The sequence below is a fragment of the Amborella trichopoda genome, chromosome 10 (assembly GCF_054954075.1).
Source record: "Amborella trichopoda isolate Santa Cruz 75 chromosome 10, AtrichopodaSantaCruz75HAP2 v2.0, whole genome shotgun sequence".
Lineage (NCBI taxonomy): Eukaryota > Viridiplantae > Streptophyta > Magnoliopsida > Amborellales > Amborellaceae > Amborella > Amborella trichopoda.
In genome coordinates this window covers 5,103,894-5,123,065 of record NC_142345.1, presented here as the reverse complement: position 1 = coordinate 5,123,065, position 19,172 = coordinate 5,103,894, and the positions used below count along the sequence as shown (strand labels likewise).

At 35.2% G+C, this 19,172-nt stretch overlaps 2 protein-coding genes across 4 annotated transcripts; both read left to right on the top strand.

Annotated features, from left to right (window-relative positions):
- The first annotated feature begins 3,708 nt into the window (after positions 1-3,708).
- Positions 3,709-6,577, top strand: LPA2 (low psii accumulation2). 2 transcript variants are annotated; one of them, XM_006844752.4, is made up of 2 exons: positions 3,709-4,242; positions 6,084-6,577. In XM_006844752.4, the coding sequence occupies exons 1-2, from the start codon at positions 3,756-3,758 to the stop codon at positions 6,221-6,223; spliced, it is 627 nt and encodes a 208-aa protein (XP_006844815.2). In that variant the 5' UTR covers positions 3,709-3,755; the 3' UTR covers positions 6,224-6,577. The 2 variants fall into 2 exon arrangements, with proteins under 2 accessions (XP_006844815.2, XP_088706598.1); XM_088850472.1 differs by lacking the exon at positions 6,084-6,577 and adding an exon at positions 4,962-5,854.
- LOC148780018 (uncharacterized) lies at positions 6,167-13,885 on the top strand. 2 transcript variants are annotated; one of them, XM_088850471.1, is made up of 3 exons: positions 6,167-12,462; positions 12,555-12,682; positions 12,933-13,885. In XM_088850471.1, the coding sequence occupies exons 1-3, from the start codon at positions 12,303-12,305 to the stop codon at positions 12,972-12,974; spliced, it is 330 nt and encodes a 109-aa protein (XP_088706597.1). In that variant the 5' UTR covers positions 6,167-12,302; the 3' UTR covers positions 12,975-13,885. Both variants share the same exon structure in this region; 1 of them encodes a protein (XP_088706597.1).
- The last annotated feature ends 5,287 nt before the right edge of the window (positions 13,886-19,172 follow it).

Sequence of the window (19,172 nt, the reverse complement as noted above, 5' to 3'; positions counted from 1 at the left end):
TTTTTCTATAAAAAAAATCAAAGTATATTATGCTCTTACTCAAGCATATTATTTGGTTATTCCCTAAAAAATAGACATGAATCACTAGATAATTATTTTAAAAAAAAAACATTACTCTAACACACTTGAAAAATTGGACCGTTCAATGTTGGAATATTTTTTGAGTGCATAAAGGGTATTATTTGGAAGATTTTATCATGAAATTGTTTACAAAGAGATAATTCATCTTTTGTACATGGATGTCATAATCATTCTTGTCCCTTAAATTTCAAAATGGGTGGTTGTAAGAGTATCATTGATTAGACATAAAGTTTCGAAAATAGATGTCAGACTTCGTGATTCACCCCAAACCATCCAATTTGATATTTAACGAGTGTAAATAATTGTGACATTCATGTAAAAAAGATAAATGATCTCTTTGTAGACAATCCCTTTATCTACCCAAATCTTGGGATCTTAAAAAAATTATTGATTGGGTTTTGCGAGAGGAAGTAAATAGACATTTTGCTCATGAGGGAGCTTGAAATCGTACGAAAGAATTAAAATATGAGCCTTAGAGATGAATTATTTTGTAATAAGTAGAGATTGCTTATCTTAATTCGGCAAATATTATATCTCTGTATTATTTTTGAAACTCCAACTTCATCGATCATAAAACAAGTTTAGAGTGACTTGAGATGTATTTTGGGTCAAGTTTAGAGTGACTTGAGATGTATTTTGGGTCAGAGTCCCCCAAAAATTAAAACAATCACCCCTATTTCTTGTAGCATATTATTTATTTAGGAAACCTTTAAATTGTGGTGCTACTTCATGAATAGATGGCTAGATATCTTTAATTAATGGCACTAGTTATCATTTGGGTCATGAGTCCCTCACAGTGAATACCACATTTTTATTTTTATTTTTTATTTTACAAGGAAGTACATGATTAAAATTTTAATATTGTAAAGGGTGTGGTTATATAAGGTTGCAACCTTAAACAATCCAATTAAGGTGCACCTCCAAATTTTATCATAACATATAATTTTGGTGTAAAAAATTATTAGGATTATCTAACAATCTATTTTTATATCTAATTATAAAATTTTAAACTCAAAAAATGGTTAAAATCAATTAGATCTATAAATATATGAAAATCTTGAAAGTAGACGGTCTAGATAATGTGTTGCAAGACATACTATTTCTAGGACTCAAAAAAATTATTATTATTTTTTTTATATTCATATATCTCGATGTCAAGATGATCAATTAGAGGGTTTCTCAACATTAAAACAACATTTTTCGATGGATTTTTTAGGTGCACCTATAATTCTACATTTTAAGGTTGTAACCTTATATAAACTTTTTCCTATTGTAAATTGCCCATTGTTTTTAGGGAAAATTGTCAGATTACCCATAGATTGACTATTTAACACCTTAACGTATCTTTTGATATTATCAAATTATCCATAGCATATTAACCATTTAACACTTCAACATAACTTTTGGTTTATTTCAAAATATCCATAAAAAACACAAGATCTTAGAATAGTTCTAAATGATAAATTGTTAAATAGTTCATCTCTCATGGTTATATTAATAAATTTTCCTTTTTTATGATAAATATTTTTATTTTATTTTATTACATTTGGCCCTATAAGAAGTGGGCACACCAGTCCAATTTCCATGTCAATGTGGTTTATTAAAAGGGATTGTCTACAAAGAGTCCATTTTTTTTTTGTGGATGGTGGTCAGAACTATTCTGTCTCATTAGATATCAAATTGGATGGCTTGGGGCAAGTACCGAAGATAATTTTTATTTTGGAACTCTGTGTGACACTCTTACAACCACCTATTTTGAACTTTAAGGTATAACAATGATTGTGCCCTCCATGTACAAACGATAAATAGTCTTTTTGTAGGCAATCATTTACTGGAAAAAAAACTTTAAGCAGTTATCCAACCGTTCATTTAAATCAGATGGTCTTAGGGGTGGCAACGAGTCGTGTCCGACTGGACCTGGGCCAGACTTGAATAGTATTCGGGTCTAGGTTTTGGACCCAAACTTGACCCCTTGGGTCCAAAACTTGGACCCAAACCCATACTTGTCGCGTCCCGGGTCTAGTCGGGTCCATTGCCACCCTCATTATGAGTTTCTTTATTTTTAATACTATATACTATATTATTAGCAACAATGTCGCAATCACCCGCCATTAAATTTCAAGTCGTCTGATTTGTTGTTTAATAGGTAAATATGACTATTTATAAGTTCTTACTCTATACAACCTTTAATACACCCAAACGATCAGGACTTAAAGTATTTTATGTCCAACAGTTTAAGGGTATAGATCGAGTCCAACCGGACCCGAAATGGTGTGAAATAGCATCTCCTATGTTTTATATGTGATGGCGCCACATAAAAAGGTTTCCCTTATCTATCTTAGCGTGGTAAATGTAAGTGAAAAAGGGAGATGTCTATGAACATGTGGCACACAAGAGAGCAAGTTATGTAGAAAGAGGTATTTTAAAGTCGGGTGAGGTCTGCATCTTATGCTAGACAAGTGGCGCATACCTCAAAATTCACTCGGAAGATATTTTGGTGTTGAAAACCTTACCATGACTTCAAAATCTATATTCAACCTTAATTATAAAATTAAAAATTAAAAAGATAATACAGACTGAACGGATCTATAAACACTTAAAACTTTTGAAAATAGATGCTTAGATAACTTGTTACAAAATATACTATTTTTAAGGTTTAAATTTCTTTCTTATCTTTATATCTATGCATCTTGAGGTTGAGATGATCAAATAAAATGTTTTCCAACTTTAAAACACTCTTTTCTACCTAACTTTTACCGAGTATAAGGTTGCAATGTTATAAAAACTTCCTTTTACAATAAGGTGCAATAGAAGGATGCTCTATAGTGATATAGGTGACAATGGGCTGGGCTTCCTAGCCAGGCCTGATCTTGCTCAAACAACCAATATTCCTCCCATGAAATTTAGAGTAAATCTAGGCTTAGTGGCAGGCTGGGTTAGGCCTAGGTTCAACACCCGGTTTGACCCAACTAGTTTTTATTTATTTTTTCTATCTATAAATATATAAAACAAAAATTTAGGGAAAATTGTGTAAACCCTTATGGACTATAATTTTTTTTTTTAAAACCATATCATTAACTCTAATACTATTTGTTTCTGCATCCACTTCAAAAAGTAAGAAATTAATTTTTTAGTACTAAAATACCTTGTGTCAATTTTAAATTTTGAGATATTATCTCTCTAAAAATTGAAAAATTGATATAGTTTCTCTATGGAAAATTTGAGGTAGTTTCTTTATTTAAAACTTAAAATTTGATGTAGTATCCTTTTTTAAAAAGCTTGAGATAGTTTCTATTTTTAATAGTTTGTTTCTCTCTAAAATTCTAAAAATTTGGGATGGTTTATTTCTCAAAAATATTTAAACTAGTTTCTCTGTCTAAAAATTTTGATAAGGTTTCTCTCTAAAATTGTAATTGAATATAGTTTTTCTTTCTAAAATTTTTGAGACAGTCTACTTATCTAAAAAATTATCTCAATTTTTCTCTCAAACATTTCTGAGATAATCTGTTTATCTAAAAAATTTGAGATAACTTATTTTGTCTAAAGCTTGAAATTCGATTTAATTCCTACAAAACTGTGAACATGTAACAATATCACATTCAAGATAAGGCTACTAGGCAGAGGACCAAACAAGCAAGCAGAAGAAAGCGGTTGCAAACGATGCCGTAGTTATCATGGATCACATGATGGCACTTCATGCAGGTGGCTTTGCGCCGCCACGGTGGGTGGTGGGATTCCGCCACCGCCACTGCTTTCACATTATGCATTCGGACGGCAGGAAGAGAAGGATAGCAGTGAGAGCGGCGGAGGAGGAGGAAGCACCACCACCGCCACCGCCACCGCCACCGCCACTGCTACCATCACCACTTACAACAACAGTAAAGAGGACTGAAGGCGGCAGCGGTGGCGGTTTTGGTGGTGGATCATCACCGTTGTCGAAGACGAAGAATAGTAGGAATAAGGGTTCGGGGCGTGGTAAGAAGGAGAGGGAAGAGCCTGTGGTTCGTAGAAGAGATCCCCTCCCCTCCTCATTTTCTTCTCCATTGTCCCCTGAACAGCAGCAACAACAACCTCCGAAGATGGAAGAGGCTGCCTTTCTCCTGGCGTGGCTCGGCCTCGGCGCTCTCATCTTCCTCGAAGGCATCGGTCTCGCAGCATCAGGTACCATAACTCTTCCCCTTCTCTCTTTTGCCCCATTTTGTATCTGGTAATTCTCATTCTGCTGCCCTTTCTTTCTCCTTTGTCTTCACATTGTGAATTTCAATTCCTTAATTTTTTTTGCCCTTTGAACCAAAATATCTCTTAGATAGAGTGGAGCAGCCAGTGAGAGTGTCTTTTAATTTCAGAACGATTGCTTTTGAACTTTTACATTCAGGTTCAAGAAATGGAATATCTGCAATATTTTCAGATATTATCTTAAACCAAATGGCATTCTTTATAGCTGAACCTCAACGAATTTCAAAGTTGCAACAAGCTCCTTTCCCTTGATCAGGGGGTTTGAACTCTTTCGTCTCTTTTTAAGTCGATCTATGATCTTAATTTATTTGTGTCAAGAGAGATGCACTATAAGTAGCATAAATTGTACCCCTTTCATCAATAAAAATAAAGAAAAACATTTTACCGATTTCAAGTTTTTTCCGGTAGATTATCAATATACAGATTACAGAGAAAAATTGAGGATGAATTTTGATTGGCAAGGCGAACATAGTTGCCATTGTATCATACATTGTTATTGTCTTTTCTCACTCACAGTTTCATAGCATATATTTTATTTTTGAATTGTTTGCTTCAGATTTTATTTGCATCTTAGCCATATTTCCTAAATTCCTAAGTTAATGAATATTTTTTTACTCTGAATTTCTGAGATTGACACTTGCTAGTTGGAATCCTTGAAGAGTGCTCCACATCATGGAAAAGGTAATTTACAACGTTAATGATTCTGAGTAATCCTCTGCATGGATGGTTTAGATTTCCTGTTTCAACAGTCCTGATATTTCTTGAAACCTCCTGATATCTTCTGGACTTGGAAGTTCGTTTATGGTGACTTATGTGGACCTCCAGTGGTTATTTGTTGTCCCGGACCCCGACAAACTTAGAGATTCTAGGTTCTTCTAAAACATTCTGGAAGAATTTAGTATTGTGATTATCACATGCGAGCTTCTATATTCCAAGGTAGGTTCATTTTCTTCAAGGGGAATGGAGGGGGCAGATGGGAGGAAGTGCCTTATGGTGCGACAATTAGGACTAGTTGATTCCATGATGCTGATTTGTTACATCAAGTTTGGAGGTTTTGTATTATGAGTTATTCTCACTTTTCGCTAGGTATTTGCTGCTAGTATTATTGCCTCCATTTAAGCAGTCTTTCATCATATGTGCTTTCGGACTTTACATTATGGATGATAATAGATTACTTCTTACCCTATGAGAACTTTCTTGCCTGACCCCTCTCCTCGAAAAAAGAAAAAAAATAGGAGGCACCTTTTTCTTGCTTCCCTTTTCATGCTTCTTTGGATTAAAGAGTTATAACGGACGTGGTTGACAACACCAATGGCCGTGCCTGAAGTGTCATGGATGTGTTGTATTAGCGTTTGGAATCTATTAGAATGTTCAGCATATCGACTTTTGGAAGGATAAGTCAAGCGCCTCCAAGTATGGTATGTCAAGTTTATGAGTGATGTACTCAAGATGGCAAATCATCTAGTGTAAGGACTGGCCCTTGTAGGATAAAGAAATTCAAGAATTATTAGAAAACATCTGGCGGTCACTCAGTTCCATTTTTCTTCTTGTTTATCTCATTTCCATTTAGCATTTTTTCTAGATTATCTAGCAAGACAGTTTTTCATGTTTTTTCATAAGCAAAATTTTGAGATGATTTATTGAGACTATTTATTTGAACTCAGGCATTCCATTTGCAGATACGTCATCTTTTGTGAAGTATGTGTAGTAAAAGCTAAAATGAGCTATCAAAGCATTCTACAAAAACGTGAGTTCTTCATTTGCAGGTTTCTTACCCGAAGAATTGGATGCGTTTTTTGTGAAGTATGTGTATCCTTCATTCACGCCGACTGTTGTCGTATTTGTGGGTGGGACAGTTGCTTATGGGGTGTTGAAGTACCTGGGAAGTGGGCCTCGCGAAAGTTAATTTCTCAGAGTGCTATTCCATCCACAAGGAGGAAAAGAAATGGATCGACTGAATTCTGTATGGCACATGTCAGCCCCGTACTGGTGTTTATAACTAAGGAAAGTGAAAGGGAACTATGTGATCTTTGCCACCCATTCTTCCCTCTGTAAGGACCTCATGGGTTGGCAGGCAGGCCTGAAATTTTGCATCTCTGCAAGGATATCGGGCATTCTAAAAGCTAATTAGTTGTTAAAGCTTCACACTTGGGGCTCAGTGCTTGCCCCATTCCCTGTAGTTTCAAGGACCTGACATTGGAATTAACTGACATAGTTCTTTTCATCCTTACTGATAATGTGGAACTACAGAGTTTGTTTCCCTAGGCATTGTATAGCATCCGTAAGTGGGGGCGCTCATGTTGCTTGCACACATTAATGTCATTAGGATGCCTCCCATGCACCAACCATCCGACCAACCTTCCCACAATGTATAAGGTAGCGGTAGACACTGATGAGTCTTATGCTGCACCTGGGCCCCCCAGCCTTTGGGGGGAGGGGGATGGTGTGTCACTCGCACACCCAAGAATTTTGATTAAAAATGGTCTATGATAGATGCTCTTTCAGTTGTCTCTTACCCTTGATCATTTTCAAATAACAGAACTGCAGAAAAAATAAGTTTTTCTTCGTAGATATAGCAAAGTAGATAAGAAAAAGATAAATGGCACTTCAAAATATTTGACAAGTATTTGTTTTTTGTTTTTCCCTTTTAATTTCCTTTAATTATAATAACTACCAAAAGGGAATGACTTAAAATTGCGTGGATTCTTTAGTTGTAAATTTTTTTTTTTTAGCTATTATTCATTGGGTGGGAAGTATTTCTTCTCGTTTCCAAGGAATTGATCATTTAAGCAAGCTGCGATTCAAACACTGACACCATATATCCTCCAGTCATAACATCAACAAACTCAGAACCAAGGTAAATTTCTGAATGATATAGAAACTAAAGACATTTCATAACACCAACCCTCACAAAAGAACTTTGCGAATATTTGTGAATGATTTGGAAATAAAGATCGGATAATTTTGTTGAATCTTGGATGTGAGTATTACTAGTAATGTTGTCTGCCACTGGATAATTATTGGTGATATTTACCACTAGTGAATTATAGAAATGTGCGCTGACAATTTTTGAAGGAATGTACATGTTACCATTATCATCTGTAAGTACAGGGAGCTACACAGATGGAAGTGCCCATGCATGTGAGGGTGGCAATGGACTGGGGCTGCCTGGCCCCGAATGTATTAAAGGACCTAGTCCAGGCCCAGCCAGACTATATCAAGGGGCCCGGCTAGTAGATATTATTTATTTGTCTAAATTCATAAAAAACAAAAGAAAGGCATAGATGGGCTAGGCCTGTCCAAAACCCCTAGCCTAGGACCAGCCTTCACATGCGGCCTAGGTTTACAGGCCGAGACCCTACCTTGGGCCAAAATCAGTAGCTCAGGCCCTAGTTGTTCCGGGCTGAGGAGGCCTGTACATACACACTGGTTCTAAGCAGAGGAGGAAAGCACAAGTGGGGCAGTCTTCAACTTCTATAAGCAGAGGGAGAACTTGCAGCAAAAGTGGGAAGGTCCTTGTCAAAGTTGTGGGCTACCCAATATGGGATTGGTTTGGAAGAAATTGAGGGGCTTCAGACTAAAACTTCTGCTGGCAGTAAGCATGATGGGAAACCTAGCATTGTACCATAGAACAATCTCCGTATTCTCGATCTCCGGGTTCCTGTCGAAGACCATTCACTCATACACTTTTGAAAAGCCAAACAGTATAAGAGCAAGTGGGGAAAAGGCTGGCATGGTAACTTTCTGACCAGACTGAGATGGTGTTGTCCCCGTAGTTTTGACAGATAAGTAGTCCCCTGGCGCATTCCTCGCTCCAGTTGAATGGTTTCACCCAGTGTTTTAAAAAACGCCGAGTCGAATCGGACTCGTCCGGTTCGACTCGAAAATCATGAAAAGGGGACCGGATCGCCTAAAAAATCGGAAATCGTCCGGTTCTAGAGAGAACCGGACGATTCTGCACAGTGACTCGCCGAGTCACTGTGCGGAATCGGCGAGTCCGTGAAGAACACGGGTTGCATAGTGTTCTTCACGGGATTCTTTGAAATTTGTCATTTTTGATCATTTTTTTTGTTTTTTTTGGCATGTGATCTAATTTGCAGGCTGTAAACAGCTTTATTCAGCTTTTTCAAGGATTAAACGGTTGAAAAATTTGGTGTCTTTGGATCACGAAAATTTTGGTATTTAGGGTTTCCGCCTTTTCTGAAAGTTTCATGTCAAATAGAGCATGAATCTTTCAAAATTTGTAGGCATTTTGATCGTAAAGCTGTGAATCAAAACATTTTGTTACTAATTTGTGATAATCGTCGAGAAAAACAGAGTTTTTTGGAGATTGAAGGCTTCGGTTCACAAAATCAGGTAAGAAGTTTGGGTTTTTTTTTTTTCCGCCATTTGATTTATTTCACGGCATATTTTGAACATAATGAGTTCAATAATTAGGGTTTTTAATCTTTATTGTGTCTAGTATGATTTAAAATTTTCAATTTTACGTAATCTGGTCAATTACAGCATGAAATTTGAGATGAACACTGAGATGTCTGCGGAACCAAAATTCCGCTGTTTTTTTTTTTTTTTCCGCCTTTTGATTTTGTTTTCATGATATATTAGAATAATGTGTTAAAAATTTAGGGTTTTGATTCCTTATATTGTTGTTTATCAGAAAATATACTCAATTCGATGTAATTTATTCACTTAGAGGTGGATTTTTGAGTTACAAGCGCTTATGTAAAACGGCTCTCTGAAGAACGGAATTTTTTTTTTTTTTTTTTGTAACCCATGATAGAATTTTTTGTAATCCATGATCGAATTTTTTGTAATCCATGATCGAAATGTTTGTTTGTTTTTTTTGTAATCCATGAGTGAATTTTATTTTTTATTTTTTATTTTTGTAACCCATGATAGAGTTTTTTGTAATCCATGATCGAAATGTTTGTTTTTTTTTTGTAATCCATGATCGAATTTTTTGTTTTTTGTTTTTTATGTAACCCATGATAGAGTTTTTTGTAATCCATGATTGAATTTTTTGTAATCCATGATCTAATTGTTTTTTTCTTTTTTTGTAATCCACGATCGAATTTTTTGTTTTTTTTTGTTTTTTTTTTTGTAATCCATGATCGAATTTTATGTAATCCATGATCGAATTTTTTGTAATCCATGATAGAATTTTATGTAATCCATGATCGACTTTTTTGTAATCCATGATCGAAATGTTTGTTTTTTTTACTTGTAATCCATGATCGAATTTTTTGTTTTTTTTTTTTTTTGTAACCCATGATTGAATTTTTTGTAATCCATGATCGAATTGTTTTTTTCGGTTCTCGTAATCCACGATCAAATTTTTTGTTTTTTTATGTTTTTTTTTTTTTTTTTTAATCCATGATCGAATTTTATGTAATCCATGATCGAATTTTATGTAATCCATGATCGAATTTTTTGTAATCTATGATCGAATTTTTGTAATCCGTGATCGAATTTTTTGTAATCCATGATCGAATTTTTTGTAATCCATGATCGAATTTTTTGTAATCCATGATTGAATTTTTTGAAAATTTGTGATTTTTTTTTTTAATCCATGATCGAATTTTTTTTGTATTCCATGATCGAATTTTTTGAAAATTTGTGATTTTTTTTTTTTAATCCATGATCGAACTTTTTGAAAATTTGTTAAATTTTTTTTTTAATCCATGATCGAATTTTTTGAAAATTTGCTGTACTTTTTTTTTTTTTATTTCTTTTTATCCATGATCGAATTTTTTGAAAAATGATGATTTTCCGAAAAGATGTGAAAATCGTGATAAAGTTTTGATTATCATGATGTATTAAACCCAATTTTTAATTTTTGTTGTTTGAGTTTGCTGTAATTTTTTTTATTTTTTTTTCCATGATCGAGATTTTTGAAAAATGATGATTTTCCGAAAAGATGTGAAAATCGTGACAAGGTTTTAATTATCATGAGGTATTAAACCATATTTTAAATTTTTATTGTTAAAGTTTTTGTTGAAAAAATTGTCTGTTGATGGATTATTTATGCAAAAAAATGCATGTTATTATATTTTTAATACAAAACTGTATTTTTTTTATCTATTGTTCATGGATTTTTTAGTTGGAATGACTGATGTTAGCTGGCTCTTTGAAGAATTGTTTTTATTATTAATTTTTTAATGCAAAAAGTGTATGTTCTTGGTAATTGAGTTGTAGCCATGTTTGGAGTTTGCATTTTGTATTATATTATTCTGAATGTTTGTAATTGATATGTACGAAAATATTATTGTCAAAAAAGGTATTTTGCAATAACAAATAACAACGAATATGACTACATGAACTACCGCAACATATTATCACTACACATAGTGATTATTTTTCTTTTTGAACTGTCAGGTTAATTTTATACTTTTTACATCTTAAAACAGTTGAATCATGTCAAGGTCTGCAGAAGACCCTGCATAGCAACATGGGGTCAGACTTGATCCCAACAAGAAAGATAAAATTATTTGTAATTACTGTCAAAGAGTGATAAATAGTGGGGTACATAGGTTCAAGCAACACTTGGTAGGGGTTAAGGGAGAAGTTTCTGTATGTACTAGTGTCTTTAGTAATGTAAAAAAACAGATGGTGGCAATTCTTAATGCTAACAAAGGTAAAAAAATTGCCAAATATAGGATGAATGAGGAGATAGTTAGTTTATATACACCATCAAGCAGGAATGATACAGAAGAGCAATATAATAATGACCTAGAAGAGCAATATAATAATGAGCTGGACATGGCCACAAGATTGAGTTTACATGAACAATATCAGAGGGAGCGTGGGTTTAGAATGTCTGGTGGGTCTAGCTCAGACATGCACGGTGGGCCTAGCTCCGATATGCATGGTGGGCCTAGTTCAGATATGCATGGCGGGCCCAGCTCAAGCATGTATGGCGGGCCCAGCTCAAATATGTATGGAGGGGTTGGTGGCAATATGTATCAAGGAAAATCAGTTGTTGAAGAAATTGTTTCTAGGTTACCTAGGAGTGCCAGTATTGCAAGTCATGGTCGTAAAGACCCATTTCTCTCAAAGCCTAAGTCACAACAGATGACCCTAAAACGCATGGTTAAAGGTACAAGAAACATGTTAGGGAGATATGTTGGTAAATGGTTCTACGATAAAGGGATTCCCTTTGATGCAGCCAATAGCCCATATTTTCCACCTATGATTAGTGCAATCCAGAGAGTCGGGCCCGGGGTAAAACCCCCGACGGCATATGAACTCAGTGGGCCAATATTAGATGAAGAGGTAGAGGAAGTTAAAAAGTGGATTGAAGAATATAAACAGAGTTGGCCAAGGACAGGAATTACTCTCATGAGTGATGGTTGGTTGAATAAAGTTAGCAAAAAGGAGTTTTTAAACTTCTTGGCCTATTCCCCAAAAGGTACAGCTTTTTTGTCTAGCAAAGACGTATCAGGGACGAAGAAGGATGCAAACTTCTACGTACGACTATATGATCAGATAGTGGAGGAGGTGGGAGATAAGCATGTAGTCCAGTTTATTACGGACAATGCGCGTACATGTGTTTCTGCGGGTAGCAAGTTGATGGATAAGAGGAAGCATCTAGTATGGACCCCGTGTGCTGCACATAGCATCGATCTTATGTTAGAGGAGATCGGTGAGATCAAAATTGTGAAGGAGAATCTAGATGAAGCAAGGTTGGTGTCGAGATTTATATACAACCACTCTAAAATTTATTTCTGTTTAGAGAGCACTCTAAGAAAAAAGAGATAATCAGGCCTGCCATAACCCGCTTTGCAACCGATTACTTAGCTGTGGACTCCATTCGAGAATCTGAAGGTGCATTAAAGAGATTGTTTACTTGTGAAGAGTGGTTAAATGACCGCCTCTCGAAGTCCAGTATCGGTATAAAAGTGGACAACATAATCTCAAATAGGTTGTTTTGGTCTCGATGTTCCAGTGTTGTAGAGGCCACTGCCCCTTTGGTCACGGTGTTAAGAATGGTGGATGCTGACAAGAAAGCTACCATGGGTATCCTTTATGAAGGTATTGAGAGGGCGAAATCAGCTATTGGGGAGAAGTGTAATTTTGCTAGCAAAGTGATCGAGATTATAGAAAAGAGGTGGAACACCAAATTTGGACGTCCAATTTATTATGCTGGTAAATATATATTTATATCATTACAATGTTTCAGTTTAAATCATTTTTTTATGAAATTGTAAATGACATTTTTCTACCTATATATTTTTTAGGTTACTACTTCAACCCAAAATTTTTCTATTTGACACCTGAACAACCCCACAAGATTATGGAAGAGGTCAGATACATTATTGCAAGGTTGGAGAGAAGCCAACGAAACCAAGTAGCCGCAATACAAGAGGTATTATTTAATGTTTGGGTAAGAACTTCATTGAGTTGTTATATTTGTGAGGAATAATGCACTAAAACGTAATATATTTGTTTTAGCTTGCTATGTATAGGGATGTTATAGGATCCTTCGGAACTAGACTTGCCAGAAATTCTCGAATTATGATGGATCCAGATTATCCCCTCTCTAATATTTTGTTCATTCATATATTTAATCTTATGAATTGTTCTTGCCTTACAATGCTTTTTACATTTTAATCCAGCTGAATGGTGGGAGAAATATGGTACTGATGCACCTCACCTAAAGAGGATAGCAATCAAGGTGCTCTCTCAGACATGTTCTGCTACTGGCTGTGAGCGCAACTGAAGTACGTTCCAATGGTTGCACACTACTAGGAGGAATCGACTCGCTTATGAGAAGCTTCATAAACTAGTCTACGTTCATTATAATTTAAACCTCAGAGAGCGACAAATAAGAAGGAAGCGTAAAGACTATGGGCCGATAGACTTAGACACAATATTTGTCACAGACACAGCAGACCAATGGGTAGTAGAAGAGGAGGAGCCAGTGTTGCACAAGAGAGCGTTCCTTGAGGCTATAGGTGATGAAGATATTGAAGAAAGTGATGAGCAGCATGAAAGAGGAAGCTGCCAGCCAATGAATCCACAATATGTCGGTGATATTGCACCTAATGAGGAAGAGTGGGAAGGGGGTCAAAGAGAAAATGAGAGAGATGATGATTCTGAGGCCACCCTATCTCAGCCATATTATTCACATATCGAGTTCCAACAGCAACAGTGTAGGGATGAGCACGACAGTGCAGGTGAGCATGAAGGATGGACAAGTTTAGATTGGGAACACAACAAAACACTAACACTCAGGGATTTGGGAATAGTCAGACGCCCGCTAATATCGATGATTCGTTTTTAGATCGAATCAATGAATTGTCAAACGAATTCAATCAATGGCACCAGCGTGATCAAGAAGAACAACAACGTCGTCTATCATTTTATTTTTAGATCGTATGTTACTAATTTTATGTTTTATTGCAGTCCATGTATGTTGATATACTTATTCCATGATAATTATATGTTTATCTTTTTGTCTGATGTAAATTAAATGCTGAATGGCGGTTCATGCAGGGAAAGAACATATCAATATTTGCATATTCATTCAAAAACATGAAAATTCTTAATGGAGTACCCTCATTTCTTATTGAATTCTTAAAAAACAATATTTATAATGAATTTTAATAATTTTTTCGGATTTTTTTTAAGCTTATTCTGACCGATTCACCGATCCGAATCGATTTTTTGGAAGCTTGATCCGGGTCACCGATCCGTTTTTTAAACCATTGGTTTCACCCATATCCAACAGCACATGAACTGAGAGAAAGACCCGGATAGAAAAGGTTAAAAATGGATCAGATGAGGAACACATTTAAACTTTTTGTAACTAATCAGAGTGGACTCGCGTAGTTGTTGGTGAAAGAGCTTCTCTTTGCGGAGGGCCTTCGAGGTCCGGCAGGCTGGCAATTGTAGCTATAGAGAGTAGCTGACGGGTTTCTGAAAACAGGTTGCCTTATTTGGGTTTATGAGGTGGAACTGAGATGGTTAATAAAGGTGAGCTTGATTATCACATCCTCAGCAATGCTCGTGGGGGAGGTAGCTCTTTGTAAGCACACTCCTAACTGTGATCTCTTGCTTCACCACCTCCACCTCCACCTCCACAAATGAGTTGTTGAAACCATCAAATCTATATCCAGGTAGATTGTGATGAAATGGCCATAGATCGAATAAATCACATTTTCCGATCGCAGAATCGCATCCAAGTCGGCTGTTTTTGAACATCAATAATCCTGCGCAGCCATATATGCCCTTCCACCGTTTGTTGCAAAATGAATTCATAGTATTGGATGGGTCAGAGAACCACCGAAGTTCATGTGCAAGTAAATAGATGACATCATCGTCTTCATAAAAGCGTTTTTCCAACTAATTGAGATCGGCTTGTTGTAATCCACAACATTATTGTGAAATTTCAGTAATACCCAATCCATGGCATAATTGTGAGTACGGGCATGTGTGTCAAAGTGCCTCCGTTACAATGTGACATCATGAGTTCCATTTCTATCCGTTAAAAAATAGAGAAAGAGAAGGAAAAAATAAAAATAAGTCTACATTGAAATCATGGTCTGCGAACGGGACAACCATCCGAACAACCAGAGTCACCATGGACCTCACATCTAGGATCCATTTTTTGGGATCTCAATAAAGAGCCATTTTCCCCCTGTTTGGTGTTACATAGACACTGATACGGGTATCGATATTTGTGTGTCTTGTAATTTTAGTTTGTCATGATATATCCGTATATTTATTTTTTATCAATAAAATATTAAATTCAATATATATATATATATAATATAATTTTATATTTTATGTCGTTGATTGAGTTGGAGTAGCAGTAGAACTTATGAGATGAGTACCAGAGGAGAAAGGTCCATACCCTCACCATGTCTCTCTTTTTAGATCTTAACGTGTTACCAAGTTGACGAGGACATAAGTTAGGGATATTTGGCCTAAAGTTAGCACGAGAGTGGTTCCATAGGGGTTTGGTGGACCCAAGTATTTGGCCAACAAATTTAGGAGAGGAATTATGTTATTTTCCAAAATATATGTAAATCATCTCGAAAATTTTCTCTTCTAATCCTAAAATCTGGTTGCAATCCATTAAAAGGTCCTCACAACATGATTTGAGTTTGAACAGAGATCTCCTCGCTTTGAAAATTGAAGGGAAATTATTTTTATGCACCCTATTTTGGTATACTATTTCTCAACGGATTTATAGTTTTAAAAAGTTTTTCGCAGAATAGGAATACCATAAAGCATATCTTCGAACTTTTTAGAGGTTTAAAATGTTTCTTGCAGCATGGAGATTCTACCAAACATATTTTCTAACCTCTTGGAACTAGTTTACCCCTTTTGATTACTTCTTAGAACTAGTTTATCTTTTTTTACTACATTTTTTTAGCCCAAACAAAGTTAAAAAAGATAATTTTATGTTTTATCTATTTCTTTTTCTGAACGTCACTCTGCCTTTCTCTAGAACATCATTCTCTCCCTCTCTCCTCTCTCTTTCATTTTGAACTACATGGATAAAAAATAGACATTATAGAGCGAGGTTTAGAAAAGAAATAGATAGAGGTATTGTTTAGGCAAAAAACAGTGCGGTCAAAAGGGGTAAACTAGATCTAAGGAGTTAGAATATATTTTTTATGGGATCTTTATGACATCAGGGGGTTAGAAGATATATGTTGTGGAATCTCTATGTCACCAGAAACTTTTAAAACAAAATCTTTATTCTACCATGGGGTTGGAAGCTATATTTTTGTAGAATCTCTATTCTACCATAAACTTTTTAAAACTTTGGGTCTGTTGATAAATAGTACATCAAAATATGAGATACATAGATATTTTTCCAAAATTTAACTCTACCTTTTTTTTTTAATAGTCTATATATGTTTAGTTCAATGGACAAATTTACATAATTTTTTTGCAACCTTGGCAAATTCCACCCATTTTGGTGCAAAATTTCAAATTTAGGCGGGTAATCTAAAAGTACAATCAGTCGATTTCTCTCAAGTCCAAATTAAGTTAGACCAACCAAAAATTTGGAGGTTAAAGCCACCGCAACCAATAGGCGTAGCGGAATTTCTCTTAAATCTAAAGCCTTGTCTGAATCGAGGGAACCGATTAGAATCTTTTTGGTACAAAGAATATCCTGAAAAAGGACGTTTCCTTGTAGACTCGGTCGATTGGGCCGAATCGGGAATCGGGTCTGCACTCTGTACGGTAAAGTGAACCAGTAAAAAGTACTGTGAACCGAGAAAGGGGCTGGGGGTGCTGGTAGCAACCCCACCGCAATTTCTTTTTTTTTTTTGTGATTTCATTTCCACCGCTAACACTATCTCATTAATACCTTTGAAAAACTAACTTCTAATATACTTGAAAAAATGGCTAGGGCCTGTCTTCCCCACCGAATTACCAAAAAAAACTACTATGAACCATGGTCTAAACAAATCAGGGCTATTCCATCATTCAAAAGCATATGAATTTGGGACCATTGTTCCGAGCCAACTCAGCCGACTCGCCGATTATTTTCTATCATTGTGTAGATTGGTTCCCATGTTTTCAAATTTGACCAAGGCCCAGGCTCCACCGGGCCCAAGCGGAGAAACTTGGCTTCTACAAAAATTTCCTAAAAACAAAAAGTAAAATATATAATACCTTCAACGAGTCGCCCGAGTCCACTTTAACTTGGGCTACTTACTCGAACTCGCCCAATGGACAAGGATGTGTGGGAACGAGTTCCACGTCAAGTCACCCCACCCTTCCTAAAGGTGAAAATGATATAACAAGTTAGAAAAAATAAAAAGATGGAAAATATTGCTTTAAAACGCTCATATTTTTTTTAATCTTTTCAAAATTATTCAAGATTTAAATAATCAAAATTTTCAATAATCCATCTCTTATAGAGTTTTTTCATCTTTTTAGACCTCTAATAATTTCTACCGCATCTTTTATATAAATAAATAAATATATATATATATATATATATATATATATATATATTAATTATTTTAGTTTACTTCCTTTTTTTTTTATTTGCCTTATTTTATTATGCAAGACTCAACCAAACTTGGATACAACCGAGTCACTCAGCTTGGCAAGGGCTGAGTTTCTTGAGAAATACAATAATTAAAGGAAAATGTTTTGATAGGGCTGCAACCCTATCAACATGAAGTAAGGGATGCTATGAGATCATTTATCCATATTATAAGGAGGTCACAGTTACTTGTAATTATTGGATATCAAATTAGATGGTTTGGGATGAGGCATAAAGTTCGAGATTTTTTTTGTACTTTGAGTTTAGTCAATGATACTCTTACACTTGCAACCACTAGATTTGAAATTAAACGGACAATAGTGATTTTGATCTTATGTTTTTTTTTAGAGTTGATTGATTGTTACCTTCTTGTACCAATAGTAAACGGTCCATTTGAATATTTTTCTAATAAGTTAAACCTCACCTCAAAACTCACAAGAAAATTACATTTTTGATATTTGAAAACCTTCAAATCGATCATTTCGGCCTCAACCAATATGGTTATTAAAAAAAAAAAAGATTTCAAAGCTTAAAAATAGTGTATATTATAATAAATTATCTAGACTGTCCATTTTGCTTTAAAAATAAATATTCACATATTTACAAGATCTGTATTATTTTTTGAGTTTCAAATTTTATAGTCAATATAGGGAATTGATGATTTTATAACCATCATGGCAATTTCCAATTCCGTTAGTGCTTTCTAGGAGAAGATTCCATGTGAGACCTTCCCCCTTTTTCTTTTCTTTTTTTCGTTTTTTTCCTTTTTTGTGTGTGTGTGTGACAAGATAAGTTAAATTTCATTCAATCAAGGGAGCCATTACAATCAAGAGAAAGATTAAAACAACGAAAAATATTTATATAAGGTCTCAACCTTATACTATACCAGTAAGGTGCACCTAAAAAACCCACTAGTGAAGGTTACTCTTTACTGAAAACTCTCAAATCGATCATCCTGACCTCAAGATTCATAGACATGAAAAAAAAGAAGAATTTCTAGTCCTAAATATAGTTATCTTCTAACACATTATCTGGACCGTTCATTACAAAATTTTCAAGTGTTTACGAGTATGCTTGATTGTCACTATTTTAAAAATTTTAAATTTCATAATTGGGGCAACAATAAATTTTCACATGCTTTGTGGGACTGAAACTACATTTTTGGTATAGTTTAGAGGCCCACCTTACTTCAATAGTATAAAAAAACTAATAAAGAACCTAATGATGCTGCTTTCCTGGCCAAGTCATTAGACACTAATTGGCCTCCCTATATACATGATTAAAACTGAAAACATTAGCCTGCATGATCTCGTAAGTCTATTGTACCACTTGATGGCATTAGATGGCATTAAACGAGTCCCTTCTATGCTTAATGAATTCTCCAAAATTTTCTCCTTCCAAATTAATATCCCTTGCAATAACGTTGCCATTTCAGCATGATTGGTTGTAGCCAATGGTTTAAAAAACGGATCGGTGACCTGGATCGGGTTTTCAAAAAACCGATCCGGATAGGCGAATCGATGATCTGGATCGGGAATCGGGTGAATCGGTCAGAATAAAGCTTAAAAAAAATTAGAAAAAATTATTAAAATTTATTATAAATATTGTTTTTTAGGAATTCAATAAAAAATGAGGGTACTCCATTAAGAATTTTCATGTTTTTGAATGAATATGCGAATATTGATATGTTCTTTCCCTGCATGAACCGCCATTCAGCATTTAATTTACAGTATTTCGTGCTCATCCCTACACTGTTGCTGTTGGGACTCGATATGTGAATAATATGGCTGGGATAGGGTGGCCTCAGAATCACCATCTCTCTCGTTTTCTCTTTGAATAA

Excerpts from the sequence above, each read along its gene's own strand:
- LPA2 (XM_006844752.4), top strand. The coding sequence starts at position 3,756 with ATGGATCACATGATGGCACTTCATGCAGGTGGCTTTGCGCCGCCACGG. Across the intron at positions 4,243-6,083 it reads CATCGGTCTCGCAGCATCAG|GTTTCTTACCCGAAGAATTG; the intron begins GTACCATAACTC and ends CTTCATTTGCAG.
- LOC148780018 (XM_088850471.1), top strand. The coding sequence starts at position 12,303 with ATGGTGGATGCTGACAAGAAAGCTACCATGGGTATCCTTTATGAAGGT. Across the intron at positions 12,463-12,554 it reads ACGTCCAATTTATTATGCTG|GTTACTACTTCAACCCAAAA; the intron begins GTAAATATATAT and ends TATATTTTTTAG. Across the intron at positions 12,683-12,932 it reads AAGTAGCCGCAATACAAGAG|CTGAATGGTGGGAGAAATAT; the intron begins GTATTATTTAAT and ends ATTTTAATCCAG.